Source organism: Rhamphochromis sp. 'chilingali' (genome assembly GCF_963969265.1).
Source record: "Rhamphochromis sp. 'chilingali' genome assembly, chromosome: 9".
In the NCBI taxonomy this organism is placed as follows: Eukaryota; Metazoa; Chordata; class Actinopteri; order Cichliformes; family Cichlidae; genus Rhamphochromis; species Rhamphochromis sp. 'chilingali'.
The window spans coordinates 31,204,077-31,220,493 of record NC_137936.1 but is presented as its reverse complement, the minus strand read 5'-3'; the positions used below and the strand labels follow the sequence as shown (position 1 = coordinate 31,220,493).

The 16,417-nt window shown below is 41.3% G+C and overlaps 2 protein-coding genes across 3 annotated transcripts; both read right to left on the bottom strand.

Moving 5' to 3' along the window:
* Positions 1 to 194: 194 nt before the first annotated feature.
* sh2d5 (SH2 domain containing 5) lies at positions 195 to 5,686 on the bottom strand. The gene is made up of 10 exons (XM_080892649.1): positions 5,488 to 5,686; positions 4,985 to 5,041; positions 4,828 to 4,908; positions 4,675 to 4,749; positions 4,435 to 4,581; positions 2,602 to 2,802; positions 2,178 to 2,361; positions 1,684 to 1,789; positions 1,434 to 1,593; positions 195 to 711 (listed from the first exon to the last, which is right to left on the bottom strand). Exons 2-10 carry the CDS (start codon positions 5,033 to 5,035, stop codon positions 538 to 540), a joined length of 1,179 nt encoding a protein of 392 aa, XP_080748775.1. The 5' UTR covers positions 5,036 to 5,041; positions 5,488 to 5,686; the 3' UTR covers positions 195 to 537.
* A 2,129-nt stretch (positions 5,687 to 7,815) lies between these two features.
* hp1bp3 (heterochromatin protein 1, binding protein 3) lies at positions 7,816 to 15,809 on the bottom strand. Of its 2 annotated transcripts, XM_080892646.1 has the most exons (13): positions 15,661 to 15,809; positions 14,689 to 14,769; positions 13,888 to 14,065; positions 13,209 to 13,271; positions 12,947 to 13,103; positions 12,717 to 12,860; positions 12,559 to 12,618; positions 11,607 to 11,746; positions 11,234 to 11,324; positions 10,646 to 10,805; positions 9,826 to 9,937; positions 9,519 to 9,674; positions 7,816 to 9,324 (listed from the first exon to the last, which is right to left on the bottom strand). In XM_080892646.1, the coding sequence occupies exons 2-13, from the start codon at positions 14,753 to 14,755 to the stop codon at positions 8,805 to 8,807; spliced, it is 1,848 nt and encodes a 615-aa protein (XP_080748772.1). In that variant the 5' UTR covers positions 14,756 to 14,769; positions 15,661 to 15,809; the 3' UTR covers positions 7,816 to 8,804. The 2 variants fall into 2 exon arrangements, with proteins under 2 accessions (XP_080748772.1, XP_080748773.1); XM_080892647.1 differs by lacking the exon at positions 13,209 to 13,271.
* Between the last annotated feature and the right edge of the window lie 608 nt (positions 15,810 to 16,417).

Below are 16,417 nucleotides of genomic sequence, written 5' to 3'. Positions count from 1 at the left end.
TCATATTAACAGATGCGACATTATCAGCTAAACAAACTGCATACAAAAATATGAGTAAAAAGGAGTAAAAGTTTTACATTTCAGTAACATTGTTACTAGACAAGGAAACAAGAAGAAAAAGTGTGGCTTTGCCATCAGGTGTAGTAATCAGTGATTAATTCCCCTTTACAGATTCAGGTTCTTAGTTTCATGTCTTAAAAAAAAAAAAAAAAAAAAAAAAGCTCCTCTGTTTTATAGGCACAAATAAAAATGTATATTTTTAAAAGCTTATGTTGAAATAAAAATAATAAAATCAGAAACCACAAAATATCTTTAACACACAAGTACCCTCTTAGGAAATGGATACTGTTCACAGTAAGTGCCAACACTATTAAACAGTGACTTTGTTTTACAGTTAAACCTTCCTGCACCAAAACACAGATAAAAGATAAATGTGCAAAAGAAATGATCAGTGTCGCTTATTTTGTGCCCTCTGAGGTTGGCAGTCCACATGTTCCAGTGTCCAGGGTTTACATCCATTCGTTTCTGTGGGTACTTTTAATTTCGGCTTCGTTTGGGCTGAAGCTTTACAGGCTGCTGTTTGCTGACGTTTTCCTCCCACTCATAGCAGTGGTTCACCCGAGCATAGCTCAGCAGACATGGCAGCTCGTCCTCAGTCTCTGTGTAGTGCTCAATCAGCTCAGCCATGGAATTGAATTCAGTCTTGCATTTCTACATTTATAAAAATAAATAAATTAAAAAGGACACCAGTTACACATGATTATAAATCAACTATGACATTTCTAATCAAATACAAACAATTATTATGGTTTTCGAGAATAATATTGTCAATTAAGGTGGTTGCCAAGTGGAAACCTCCAGTGCAGTTCTCCAAAAAGCCACTTGAGGGCTCTAGTTAAAAACAGACTGTATAAAATTTGGAAGTCACCCACTATAAAGTCCTGATGTACAGGATAGCCTCAAGCTTAATGTTTTTGACCATAACATTTTAACATCACACGGAAACAAACACCCCTTGCTCTCCACCGCACTCCTAATATCAACATTTCATAAAAAGTAAAAAAAAAAAAAAAAAAAAAAAATCCATGTTTCAGTAAATGTGAACTGAAACTACCAACTGAGCCCCAAATCTTCTTACTGACATCATAGAGTGAAAGAGTTGAGGGCAATTTTATCCACAGACCTCAATTTAATTGGAAGTCGCTGCAACTAGAGCTGCCGCCCTCTGCTGGCCATTATAGGGAATGCGTATTTAAAGCACTTCCACGTTAAATCAGATATTTCAATATCTCCCCCCCCCCCACGACCCCCTTTCTTTTCTATCATTTATGAAAAATATAAGAGCTTGTGAAAATAAAGTAACCAGTGAAAGAGATTAGATTTAATCATAATCTGGTTTTCACATCATGTATATGAGCCAACAAAAGAATTACCTCCAGCACGAATTTCCCTTTACGGGTGTTTTCAATAAGGTGGGTGATCGGGCCAGAGGAGAAGCGAATGATTAGAGAGCCACATTTAGGGTTTTTTGGATGTTGGCACAAAAGGTAGGATCCCAGAACATCATCTGCAAGCAGTGAATAGCTGCTCTCACTGCAATACCAAGAAGGAAAATCACAGATGTAGTAATAGGAAAGTGACACTTATGAATGTAAAGATGTATTTGATGTGCGATATACTAACGTTGCGATACCAGCCCAACACCACACTGCCTGAGCTAGTGCCTCTTCTGTTTCAGACAAGCTTGGAGCCTGGGATCGCCTCGCTGGCAACTTGTCTAGATCCTTTTCTGGTTTTGATATGATAAGAAAAATAAAGTTAGATTTTATAAAGGTGGAATATTGCATCACCATGTGACGGGGAAGAAGCATCCCAGATGATCTCAACTCAGTGGACGCTATGCAGTGATGATGATGAAATAACCCCTCAAAAACAAAGAAACATATTCAACTTTAAAAAGGAACATTAGTAACAGAAATAAAATGTAAGCGCTGTAGAAATGCACAATTACCCATATGAGATGAAATCACTTCATCATGCAGACTAAAATAAAAAAAACAAAACAAAGAAAAGCCCTGACACCACAGCAGTGACTGCCCTTCACCAAATACTGATGAAGTCGCTTTACCTAATCAATTCTTTGAACCTCGATAGCGCTCTGTGAACACTCGGCCCACCTTGAGTTACACTCAGTTGATCCTGAATGGTGCGCTGTTTGCGTGGCGTGAAAGTGAAGGAGCGGTAAGCACCAGAGCGCAGCACTTTGGTGCGTATGACTTTCTTGCGCATCAGGGAGGGAGAGGAGATGGGAAAGACCTCATCTTGGCTGCTTTGTTGGTCATCTGAAGACTTTGGAGTTTTCTGTAGAGAAAACATCACATAGTTTGTACAGATAATTTAAATTTTGAGGCATACATTTTGAAACTGCAGTGCTGTGCAAAAACTTGGGTGTGGTAATTTTTGAAGACATGGGTAAACTTACATTGAAATACAATATATAAAGAGGCAAAACCATTGCAACATTTACTAACAAACTAACATTTAAATTAGTCCATGAGATTTTGGGTGAAGTTAAAAAAAGAAAAAAAAGAATAGCCAAACCTTAGTGCCAGGTAATAATCCACCAAAAGGAGCTCTTCTGAATGAAACCAGGGCGCTGACACTAAGAGGAAAGCCGTGATTGAGCAGTGAAGGCTTGCGATGAGGCAGTGAGCCAGCAGAGTCTATCTGGGCCTCTTCTGGATGCTTCTCCAAGTACAACAGCTGGAAGCAGCGGCACAGCAGCAGGTTCAGGAACTGGGCCTAAAGGAGGAAGGGTGCATACAGAAAACCTAGCAGTTAAACTGAAACGGTGTTATTCTGTGTCATATTGCAGTCATTCATCAAGTAAATTATTAACAGTACAACGGCACTGATAAAAACTTAGCGCTTCAACACCACAGCTGACACCGTTTAGTCAAGCACAGGCATCTCGCAGAGATGAGGCAATTGCAGTGTCATAGTATTGCCGACCTCTCCATGTTGGAACAAGTCTCGCTGCTAACTACAATGCGGTGAGACTGGCTCAAAACAATTGAATGCTACCAGATCCACCAGTAGAGGCACCTATTATTGTGTCACACAGGAAGCTTGGCTTCAAGGGTGACTTCTGAAGATACAACAGTCGGTTGGGATCAGATCTGAATTTAGCACAGAAAGGAATTTGTTATCAAAGATCAATAAGCACATTTCCCATCACTCTCTAGTCCAAACCTGTGTGACACTGGAGGGTTTTATTTGGAGTTACCATGGCAAACTGTTCAGTACTGACCACATTTATTGGATTTAATTTCCTCCAATGTGTCAAAGGCTTCTGATAACAACAGAAATGTTAGCTTTATATTATATCGGCATTACTTCCCTACTCTGGGCTGCTCTAAAATAGTTTGCCTATCAAGATAACGAGAACGGAAATATGGACTCAGTTTCAGTGACACCATTAACGCAAACCTCTAATGTAAACTTTAAAAGGTTGTTCTCGTTCTCACGTCATTTAAACACGTGACCATTTTATTCCTTTTAAAGAATCGCTGTCAAAACCCCGCAACTATTTCAGGCACAGACCAAAACTATGCAAACATATAACTTGGAAACTTTCTATGATAACAGACTTGAAAAACAGAGAATAGAAAGAAGACGAAGTAAACTGCTAAGTACGACACAAGTAAAAAGCAAAATCACAATGCTGCTAACTCTTTTTAGATCGCTTGATGGAAGTTCTGTTTTAACCACTTGCACATGTGCCTTTGCTCTGCTCCTCTGAGATAAAACAATGCTCCTTCAAGTTGACTTCTGTTTCATGGAAGAGGGAGGGTGAAGTCCCAGTGAGCCAAATCTGGCAAGTAGAGCAAAAATGTGTTGGTCTGGCCTCAAACCTCCGGTCAGTGCACCATGAGTGGACACACAATGTCAAATTTTCTTCCTCTGTCTGGAGAAGTTACATATTATGCATTTTGAAAAAAGAAAGAAAAAAAAAAAACTCTTGCATTGTTTGATTTCTGGGTCGTAGCCCATCATCACCTCTGGTAATGATTCGGCATATAATAGTTTGAAATGTCTGGTAAGCAACATGGTGATATCACAAAACACACATGTTCAAGCAGTCAGGACAGGCCTTCCACCGAGTGCAAGTAGTGCCAGAAGCAGCCCATAGGTGCACACAGAGATAACCTTGAATGGGGTTGCAGCTAAAGTATAGTCAGTCATTGTTTCTGCTTTTTGTGAGCAGAGTTGGAACACCTTTAATCACACACTTTAAAATATACTGTGCTTGACAGAAGGACTTTCTGTCCAGCATGGGAAAGCGGCAGGGTTGTTATTTGTGAGTAAACAGAAAGCCTTAAATACATATTTACTGCGAGCTCTAACTATAACAGAACAATGGAGACTCCTTACTGCTCTGGCGTGCCTTGCTTTAAAGACATGGCAGTAGAGCTGGGTGTCTGGGCAGCCTGGGTTATGCGCGACAAAGGCAAACTGTGAATCGACGGGTCGGGCCGTGGAAAGAGAGATTCTCCGCAGAGCGTGGGCCATCAGGAGGATCTGCACACAGGGACAGGTCGCGAGCAATAAGGCACGAAAAGGAGAGCGACGTAAACAGGTCAAAACAAATTAACTGTCATTTTCTCTACTTACCGTTTCATCCTCATTATACATTTTCACACCTTTAATGGAAAACTTTAGGGACACTGGCCGTCTTGTCTTGCATGCCTAAATGAATACAGGACTGCATTAGGTACAGTCGTTATCATCACATTCGTAGGTTTAGATAGAAAGATAAAGACTCACTTTAAGGGACTTCAACTGTGTGTGCAGCTGCTTAATCTGGTCATCCAAACAGTTATCATCCACAGGAAATGAGCCTACATACTTCACCAGTGAAGACAGGAGGTTAAGCAAACACTCACACAGACACACAAATGCAAAGTCATATTTCCAGACATACCTCTGCTGATCGTGTCACTGTACTATCTTCTCTGACCGGTGCCTCACCCATCGTGCCCTGTGGAAATACGAGATTTCAACACTTGAAGTCCCGAGAATTTAGGACTCCAAGCAGCAGAGTGAAGGAGATTTAAAAACAAGTTGAAAACATATGGACTAAATTGAATGTGCGTTTATCTATCCTCTTGATACTCAGGGAAACATGAAAGACGAGTCGGTATTAAACATAAGCGTAGCAGTCGCAAGAGCCTGATTTTGAAGACGCTTCTTTGGGCGCATTAACGTCGCAGATAAACCTGCTGCTACGAGAGGCTCGATTGTTTTGTTGAGATTATCCGCCACGAAATGCCCCGAAAGAAACCCAGAAAGACACAAACGCGTGAAAAGACAAAACTTTTGAAGGGTTTCCGCCCTGTGGAGTCCAGCAGCAGCGGCAGGCAACACCGGGGCGTCTCCACCTGAGCGCACAGGTCACAACAGCACCTTTATATCACAGAAACTCACCCTGAGAGTCGCAACTAAACCCTCCTCATCCACCTCCTCACCCTCGGACCGCTCCGCGTCTTCTTGGCACGCCGACCAAACGCACACCGAGGCCCCCCCACCGTCACACTTTTACCTGCAGCCGTTACCCCCAGGTGTGCAGCGGTATTCCGAGGCGGAGTTTAGTTGAAGAAAGGCGGGGAAAGAGGAGGAGGAGAAGAAAGAAAAGAGGGTGTGCGTGAGAACTAAATCAACCAAAACACGAAACTTACGGAATGGCTCAATGAATCACATCACCCTCCCCCTGAAGCGGTTTCTGTCCACTCCGCCTGACATTCCCACACAGCGCGCAAGAATTCAAGCTCACGCAGCAAAACCAAAAATAACAGTATGTGTCAATAAAAGTATTTTAAAATTACACGATATTAATTTATAGTTAAAAGCTGTGCACTGAAAGTCCACTAGGTAAAACCTGCGAGAAATAACTGGAGGCGTCACCAAGATGGCAGCCTGCATGGGAAAACTTGTGTCTAGATGAACTTTGGGTCCAAAAGTTAAATCTATTTTAAGCCCCACCACCACACACACCTCCTCCCGATAGTACTCGTTTTTTACTTCAGAAAAGATATTTGGGGTCATAACACTAATTTGTACGCCGTGCCATTTTATTATTTTGCAGATTTTATCATATGCTATGTTGTGTTATTAGATACAGATATAAAAATACAAAAAGTTAAGATGCAGCAACAGCGATACACAATGAGTCAGTGTGATTCAGTAGTATTTAAAACCTTTATAATGATACGTGGGAATATACATTTTGCTTAAGTAAACGCTCAGAATACTTGTTTCTCCACTTTTTATCTACAGTTTATACTTCTGGTTATACATGTTAAAAGCTGACATACACCCATTGTGGGCCCGGTAACTTTTAATGTAGTTACTTTTAGTAGTTTCTCCTTAAAAAGGAGGATTTCTTTGACAGGATACTGACCAACACTCAGAGCAATGGGAAAGCAATAACTCAGTGAAGATTTAAGAAGGAGAATTGTAAATTTATAGGATTTGGGAAGCTCTCTTGGAGCAAATTTGAAGCAACTGCAGATTACAAGATCATCAGTTCAAACTGCTGTACGTGTGTATAAGTTATTTGGATGCATTGTCACACTGCCAAGGTCTGGAAGAAGACCCAAACTGTCCCCCTCAGATGAGAGGAAATTGGTTAGGATGTTGAGCAACAACCTGTAGCCACCATGGCTCAAGCCTGCCATGAAGTCAAAACTCCTGGGACCCCAGCTTCACAGACAGAGAGTGTTGACCTAGAAAGAAGCCCCTGCTCCAAATTCAACAACGTGAAGCTTGACTTTAATTTACAGCTGCCCACATAGAAAAGCAAATGCCCTGTGGGGAAAAGTTTTGCATACATGCAAGAGGGGTATATGATGTAGCATTTCTTTATTAAAGATCTAACAATAACTGGGAATTAAAGTAAGTGGAAAATATTTCAGTCTTGAAGATTTTTGCTCGATGTGCGCTAGCAATGGCCTGGTGTAATTACTTTAATTAAATGTACTGCATATGCTCTCTGAGCCCGTCCCCACGGCTATGCTAACCATTTACATTTTCTGTGGGGGGGTTTTAATGACAAAGACAATCAGGAGGAAAACCTGCTGAATTTTACAAGAAAGGATAGAGGGGGCTGTATCTGCTATAAGGACTAAGATCTTTTGGAGTTCAGATGGAGCTCCTGAAAACCTCTTCTGGTGGCAATCCGCCATCTTTTAAGTTGCGGTCTGCTGGGGCACCAGCATCTCTGAGGACAGAAGCAGGCCGATTCAGATATCCAGCTCCGTTCTGGGACGACCTCTCGACCCAGTGGAGGTGGTGAGTGACAGGATAATGGCAGCTAAACTGTCAGTCCTGTTGAACACCTCCCACCCCGTGCAGCACACTCTGACAGCACTAATCATCAGCCCTTCAGTGACAGGCCACTGCATCCTTGAAGATGAGACAGAGCCCTTTCCTTTAAGCTGCTGTCAGACTCTACAAACAGGAGACCACATGCACATGCTGGGGACTGAAATCAAAGTGCAACACTGCTGCTATGCATCTAAAGATGGGAAAATATATCATATATACATAAATTTAAATTACATTTCTTCTACCGTATATAGAATTTTTTTTTCTGTTGCTGTAAAACATTAGTTATAAGTTTTATCCGTTTATTCTGAATTGTCTACCTTCCTGCTGTAATAATTAGATTTTCATCATCAATGGGACAAAGGCACTCTATGAGATGTGACATTTTCATTGCCCACTAAATAAAAATAAATAAATACTGCAACAGTCTACAAATATAGCCATTTTATTAATGACTTGGAAAAAAGCTTAACAACACAAGGGATACATGCATGCAGGGAAGTTATTATCCTATTATCCTCCTTTTTCCACAACACACATTTCTTACAGTTTGGTACTGAATACAGATGTGAAGCGATAAAATCAATTTGTGTATATGCTTGTTTACACCCACACTCACACCCACACACACCTCAAAAAGACATTTTCCCCTCAGTGTGACTTGAATACTAACAGTATTTTATCCTCAACTTGGCACCTGCAGGTTTAATCTTTTTTTTTTTCCAGGGGGGCTATATCTGTTTAAATAACCAAATATAAATTATAGTTAATAATAATAATTAAGAAGGAAACTACATAAATGAGGAACACAGATTACAGTTCAGATTTGTATGCATTAGTTGCATGACTACATTTTGATTCAATCCCGGGACAAAACACAGAAATTTCAAATTTCTGTCTTTTATAAAGTACTAACAACATTAGTAACTCTTTTGAACTTTTAAACCCACTTTTCAACATAAAACTGACGCCGTTTTCACCCTTCTAGAACACTGATCTTTGATTTGAGATTAGGAATGTGTGCTGCCAGCAACTACAGAGTACACGAGGAACATGTGTAAACAAAAACAAACCAAAAAACAAAAATCGAAAAAGAAAAACATAACAAAACCGAAGTCGCTACGTGGCTCTAGTTTTAAAGTATGCTTGATGTTCCTACAGTCTCCCAAGACGGCAGCCTCGCCGATAACACTAACGGAGCTTTCCTACACACTGTGATTAAAAAATAAAATTCAGAAACTCTCAAAGTTCAATTAACTGGTAGGATAAGGTTCTTATTCTACAATCGAAATAAAAAAACAAAACCCTACTGCCCCATAAAGAGGGAGAAAACAATGATATAAAGAGAGAGAAAGCACTGAAACTAAAGCGGCAGACTGCTGGATATTCAGACCAGTTTGTAGAAGACGCTCCTGGGTTCAGTATTTCCCTCTCTTAGACTTGCGAGCAGACTGCTTGCTGCTCTTGGCCCCCTTTTTCACTGCGGGCTCTGCAGGGGACGACTCTGCGGGTCGTTTGGATCCACTCTTGGCTGCCTGCTTTTTAGCTGCAGGCGCCTCAGGAGGCGACTCTTCGGCCTTGGAGCGCTTGGACCCGCTCCTTGTCGTCTCCTTTGTGGCTGTAGGCTCCTTGGGGGGCGACTCCTTGGACACAGGTCGCTTGGCCCCCCTTTTGTTTAGCTTTTTAACAGCTGGTGTCTTGGGCTTTTTTGCAGGGGCACCTCTCTTGACAGGTGTGGCTTTAGATGGCGATTCGGATTCCTTCTTAGGAGCTGGTTGTTTTTTTCCCGAGCTCTTGGCCGAAGATGCTGCTTTCTTGGCTGGAGACTTCTTTGCGAGCGAACGTCCTCTGCCTTTAGCTTTTGACTGACTAGCGCTCGAAGATTTCTTGGTTGGAGGAGGACGACGAGCCTTTGGTGGAGGCCTCTTCGGAGGTTTCCTAAGAGTCGTTTTAACAAAAAGCAGTTGTTAAAAATAAATAAATAAAAACAATTCTCCACTTGAATTGTTAATCATCGTGGGATGGATGGCTGTCATTACAAAAGACTGGACTGATATATGGAGTAGGACCCATCTTTAAACGTTTAACTACAAGCATGTAATTAGGAGTCGAGCTGCAACAGGTATATGCACCTCTTACGGGCCGGGGCTTCATCCTCAGACTCTTCCTCTTCTTCTGATTCTTCCTCGTCTTCGTCTGAAGATTCAACTGTTCGCCTTCGCTTGGTCGGAGGTGCAGCATCTTTCTTTGGAATTTCTTTGAACTTGTCTGGGTACAGGATGGTGGGACTAAGGAGGGGACAAGAAAAAAGGATCAGACATCAAGAAAAGAAAGAACAAAGAATTCCAGAAGCTGCACAGACAAAGCTCCTTTATCAGACAGAAAGAAAAATAAATTAAGTATTAAAGGGTCGGGGATTTCCAGATGCAAGTGAAATACCTCGGGTAGAAAGGGAACGACAGCTGGTAGGTCCCGTTGAAGCCGTGACCAGTAATCTGCTCCATCCATCCGAGTACTTTACACTTTGTCAGGGTCCTCCGAAGATTGGCCACTAAAGAGAAGAGAGAAGAAAAAAAAGTTCTGCTGGTGACGCCATTGTTGATGCAAAAAAAGTTTTAACTGAAACTTGTGCTATGTGTGTTTGAGCTGCTGGCTAATTTTTTAATAAAGAAAAAAAAAAGAAGAAAGAAAGAAATTATAGTCCTAATCAGCTGCAGATATCAGATAGTCGTGCAGATCCTCCATCATCCTGAACAGCAGCTGGTGACGGTAGTCCTTGATATGCTGTGCAGATGGTGATGAACTCAGCTCAGTTCTCCACCGCCTGCAGGTTCTGAATGGGTCTCAGATAATATGGAAGAACTACCGTCTGCAGCTGCAGTTCACGGTGAAAGAGTTTAAGTCCACAAAACAGAGAGACCGCAGAATGACACTGAGAACCTCAACAACAGCGACCCGTCAGTCTGCTGTTAATGAAACATGGCTAGCAGCAAATTAACTTTCAAAATAAGAGTGAGGGGATAGTTTACTAGCAAAACACCAAAATCATTGCAGAAGGCTGAAGGGCTCAGTCATAAGAACCAGGTTTAAAGGGTTCACCTGCTGCATTTCTTGTGATTTGTTTAAAGAGAAAGCGAGTGTTGTGTCTAGTTGTAGTTTCAGATGGTGCAGCGTGTGTAGATAAGGCACCCTTACTATGTCCATGTAGTGCAATCGGTCTCAGGAATCCTGTTGAGCCACGTAGGATTACCTAACTTACCTAACTGGTACTCCTTTCTGTCCTTGTTGGCGTCTAAAAGGTATCGCCGTAGAGTTGTGGTGCTGCAGGTTTTCGGTTCATTCATGGCTGTGATAGCAGCTGTGATGGCGTCCTCCAAAGTGCCACCCTTGAGCAGGACCTTGTTGCCGGTACGCTTCAGCTGGTGGGTAGAAGCACTTTAGGAAACAAAGTCTGCAGCTCTCTCACGTACAAAGAAACAACCTGTCGTTTACCTCTATGCAACAGTATAAAAGAACAATGAAGCCCGAGCTGGCACACTGACTGGCTCTGTGGTCCTGTCTGTGACGTGGAAACAAAGCGGGTCCTGAAATGTTTAGGTGTTAGTAACTGGTGGCAACTGCTACATGACTATCTCAGATAGGTCCGACTTTAAAAAAATAAATTAAAAAAAAAAAGACATTATCTAGAACTGCTCTGCTATTTCATTTTCTGTTAACAGAAGACATTTTTTTTGTCCAAGGAGGCCTTTTCTTAACCAAAAATTTAATGTTTGTTGCCCATTAAAAACAAACAAACAAATGCATTCCTCTTTTTTGAGCAAAACAAAGTGTTAAGGAGGAGACTTACCTGGAAAGTCCCCCTCGCTCCTTTCCCAGTTATTTGCTCCAGTTGCCCTTTCTCAACAGCCCTCACCAGGGCGGACTTCAAGACTTCTGGCCTGAGGAGTAAATCATCTTCAGCTTACAGCTTTTAAACACAATACAGTTAAAGCAGTACCGGTATGTCAGTACACGTGCTGTACAATCATTCCACCCTGGAAAAACAGTTTAAATATTTAAAAGCCCAAAATTACCATGACATTCCTGCCCATGATGAGTGTGTGGCAACTTCTGACCACAATGGCACAACCATCTTTTATATACGAATTAAACGAGTCAATGATAAAGAGCACCTTGCATCCTGAAACAACATTAGACGGAGAAGAGGTGATACCCTGCACCTGTTTTCGATGTTAAAGCTGGGAAAGTGCTGCTCCAGGTACTTCTTGATCAGGTTGTAGGAGGCCTCTTTGGGCTCACAGAGCCGAGTGATGATGAGAGGAAGAGCGTCTCCCAGAGACTCCTGCTTCTGAGCAGCTTTCTAAAACAACATCCATTTACAGACATGACAATTAAAACCAAACATATCCCAGTCTCGGGGAAAAATGGGGAAAAGGAAAATGCTGACACTACACGTTAGGCCCATATCAAACACTTTACCTTAATTAAAAAAAAAAAAAGTTTAAATCTCCTGCAAGTGCGTCTCCTTGGGGACATCTAGACCACTTCCTTTGCAGTCACCAATTTCAAAATTGTACCCTGGAAGTCTCTGATGATTTGTATGTGCAAAATGACAATTTTCACTCTGCATTTCAGCAGAAGACCTTCTCCACATCTCAAGGTGACAAATCAGCTAACGCTCACACTTCATAGCCATCCAGTCGCAAGTTACAGACCAAGAATTTGTCCTTCTCAGAGTGTCAATCTGCTCTGGCTTTGTTCGGAGAATCCCTTCAACATTAATTGTGGCATATACAAGTGTGCTGATGATTAGAAACACTGGATCCCCCCCTCATTCTCTTACAGAGAGAATGAGAAAAATATGCATCAAAAATGAGGAAGTTGTCAGATCAGGGCTTCTAACAAGCATTTGTGATGCAGAAGAGTACCAGGAGATGATCGTTGAGGTGTAGTCACCTTTGTTTTATCTACCAGCTGTAGTGCACATGAACTGGGCTTAGAGCAAATCTCACAACTGAAATGATTTATAGCATTCATATACATGCTACATCCAGATGCTTGGCTCGACTTTAGGACTTCAAACACGGGGAAACTGCTAACACTCAACCCTGAGAAATTCCCAACACCTATAAAGTATTAAGACTGAGCATCTTGCAAGTTGTTGTGACGTACCTTAGACAAGGGAGTCTGCTTCCCAATGGCGAAGGTCCCTGAAAGACCTTTCCCCTTCAACTACGTGAGAGAGACAGTTAAAGCACAAGCAAGTAGACTTAAAACCACAAATCCTTGAGAAAAACAGAGCACTTCTGACAGTTTCTTGGCTCCTTCACCTGCTTGATGGTTCCCTTCTCCAAATGTTTCTTCATGGACTTCTTGATGAGGAACTTCTTCCTGTCAAGCTCCATCCCTGGGTATTTTTTCACGATATATTTCATGACAGATTGGTATGAAACTCCAGACCTGTCATTGCAAGACTACAAAGGAAACGGACAACGAATAAATAAATAATCGAGAGAGCGGCTGTGTGCCGAGAGATTCATTTTACAGTGTTTGCACACACCGTGATGGCTTCAATGAGGATGTTATCCACTTTGTTCTGAGTGCCAGCAAAGTTGGTAACAGGGACCTTTTTGCTCGCAGTGACGCTAGCCCACGCCGGAATCGTCCGTTTCACCTTCTTGACTTTAGACTTCTCGTACTTGTAGCCATCCTTCAACCTGTTGCCAGAAGCAGCAAGACACAATTTCAGTCATGACGGTTGATTCTTTAAAAGCGATATTTCACTGTGATCGTTACCACCCTTATCTTTATCACATCCTCACCTTAGTAGGAGAACATAGCAGTGTGTTGCGCACTGTCCAGCCGCGCAGTCCTTGCATTTGTCACTTTGTCCGTTTGTCACCGACGGGAAAGACAAAATGAAATTTGAGAACATCTGTCTTAATGACCACCATGGTAATTTGACCCTCACTGAATTGCAGTGCTAATGATCAATGTGCAAAAAAAAAAAGAAAAAAGAAAAAAGGTGAAGGTCTGTTTTGGCAAGGTCTGGGAGAAGAAGAGGAGGCGGCCAAAATTCTATGTTACAAAAGCTAAAGTTTATAGGGGGAGAAAAACAAAAACAAAGGAGTCCGTAAAGGCTTGCGACCAGCCCAAAAACCGTGATCATCAGAGCTAAACTAAAGTGCTAGATTTTATTAGAAATGTGAGTATATATCACTGATCACTTGGACTGGGGCGTTAGAAAATCCTCACACTGTTACGATGCCACTGTCCTCTCCTCCTGGACTCCTCCAAGACTGCGCACATCTGTCTGATGGCTATGATGCAGGGAATGAATGTGGATGTGACAACTCACATCTTTTAGAAATGCAACACTGCACGAGAGGAGCAGTCTGCAGTTATCCAGCAGAGGTAAGGATAATATAAACAGATAAAAGTGCTATCAAAGTGAAATATCGCACTGTTCACGCTTGCAGACTATCTTATGGTGAAACTCACTCTTTCTTCTCTTTCCCTTCTCCTTCCTTTTCCGCTGCAGCACCGTCGGCCTTTTCCCCGTTCTCTGCGGGCGCCGTCTTGCCCGCAGCGCTGCCCTCGTCGCCATCGGCTGCTGCGGCTGATGACGCGGCCTGCTCCTTTTCGGTAGCGGGCGACTCCTCCGAGGAGGCTTCAGGTTCTGAGAAAGCATTAAAAATAAAACCTTAAAAACACTATACCGCCTTTATTTTTCTTCATAGTGTAAAGCTGATATTATTAAACTTACATAAAAGTATGACTCGAGGTCTTTAAAGTTTTTAATGAAAAAATAAAACTGGAAGGGAAAATACTGCATTACATAAAATGCAACATTAGTGTATTTTTTTTAATTAAAAAAAATAAACAGGAACATAAAACAACATAAAAGCATAATGAGGCTTTAGTGCAAATGTGTGATAAATCTGCAGGATTATGAGTCAAGTGACACAATTAAGATGATATTTTGAATTACTTATGAGACAAAACTAATACTAAAACATTTTAAATAAAACACTAATCATTAAACAACCAAATCTATATGAAACTGTAACTATATAATATAAATGTGAATGTATAACTGCTATAAAGTATACAAGAAACCTAAATTACTCTATTTTCCTAATAAATACTGGAAAAAAGAACTGGAGATGAGTTTTGCTCGTTCTGTGTTGAGAGAATGAATGATTGGTTGAAGTTGAACACTGCGACAGATGCCGCTGATGGCTGGCAGGGGGCGGGGCCAGGGTTTGACAGGGTGCAGGTGGAGGACTACCTCACCCTTACCTTTCTCTGCTGCAGCGGAGGGGGTCTTCTCCTGGGTCGGAGTCGCTGCTGCTCGGCGAATCGGCATCACAGGAGATTTACCTGAAGAACCAGAAAAGATCATGAGCACAACCATTGTTTGGCTTTGTGAGTGAAATTTTTGATATGCAAAATTTAATCACTTCGCAAAAAAACCCCAACTACATAAACCGTACTGTACCTGTGGATCAATGAAGCTGATATTTACCTGACAAATAGCTGTTTTTGTTTTTTAAGTTCTTTGAAGTTCGCCTTTTATAAATTAGTGCATCCGTAGATTTTATTTATTTTACAAGTAAATTATTAGGATTCAAGATGTGTTATTAACGGTATGTTTGAGTAGTTATATCACCAATTTCAGGTAATTTCTTCATGTCCGTCAGGTAAACAAAACATGCTAAACTTAAATCTTCAGAATGAGTTCTGAGGAATAAAAGATACAATAAAGATTTATAAATTTCACACTGCACATGTACAATTATTACAGCTCATAAATATCTGTTAATACTAGTTAGAAATTGGATAGGACTGTTGGTTTAACTGGCTTCACTGGTTTGAGGCCCATTTTGTGTATGCACAGGGTTAAAACTGCCGCTGGTGCCAAACCCCCTTCATTCATTGAGGCCTTTTATCCCCCAACTGAAGAAAAGGTGCTGTTTGCTTTACGCAAAACGCTGAGCGCCTACAAAACGGCGCAAAGCTTGCCCCGCTGATGGGTCAGTCTCTGCCAACGGATTTCCATCACGTCCACGGGAGCCAGAGGACGAGGTGCCAGGATTTTTCAGCAGTTTTCGCCATTTTGTCCGTCGGTTTATACACACAATAATGGCGTCTCACAAGGCAGATGAAATTCATTCCAGCTGCACAAAGTGAAAACCCCCGGCTGCTTCCCGAACCGTATCCGTGCAACTGCATGTTTAGCAAACAATTTCTCAGCACGCGAGCCAAACTTACCTTTAACACGTCGGGGAAAACGGAAAAACACTTTGGGCTAAATTTCTGCACGATCCTTTATTTCGATTCCTCTGTTTACGAGCCCCGCCCCGTTAGGACTGCAACGTGCTGCGTCACGACGCACAGCGAAGGATTCCCACCGTCGAGGCTGACCCACCTCCACCTCTATCCCCCTTCTCCACCCACACAAAAAGCAAGAAGAAAAAAAAAAAAACACACCAAAACAAAAGGAAAAATCTCAAAAGAACAAGATGAAACTGCTTGATACAACCGTAGAAATAATAATAATAATAATAATAAATACAAAAAACCTAAAAAAAAAAAAAAAAAAAAAAAAACTATGATCAAAACCCCCAAAACGAAACAAAAATATCACGTTAAAAAAGGCTTTGTAATAGATTTCTATCTAATCCCCTTAAAAGAAATAAACAACACAAAAACAGAAACTGTCTAAAACAAATACAAAAATAAAAAATTTAACAAAAATAAACTACAAGCTTGTTAAGAAACACAAAACAAACAATTATAATCATTATAGTTTGAAAAGACAAAAGGCATAACATCATTATGTCACTCTGGATTTGAGTTTTTATAATTTCTTAATTATTATTAAGTCAGAATGCTGTTTTTCCTGCTTTTTTGTGAATTTTCTTTGACATATCCTAACAAAAACTTCATGGAAGATGTTGCTTATTTCACAGCTGAGATATCCTTGAATTCAAGAGCAGTTTTGGCCACACAGGTAAATCCTGAAAAG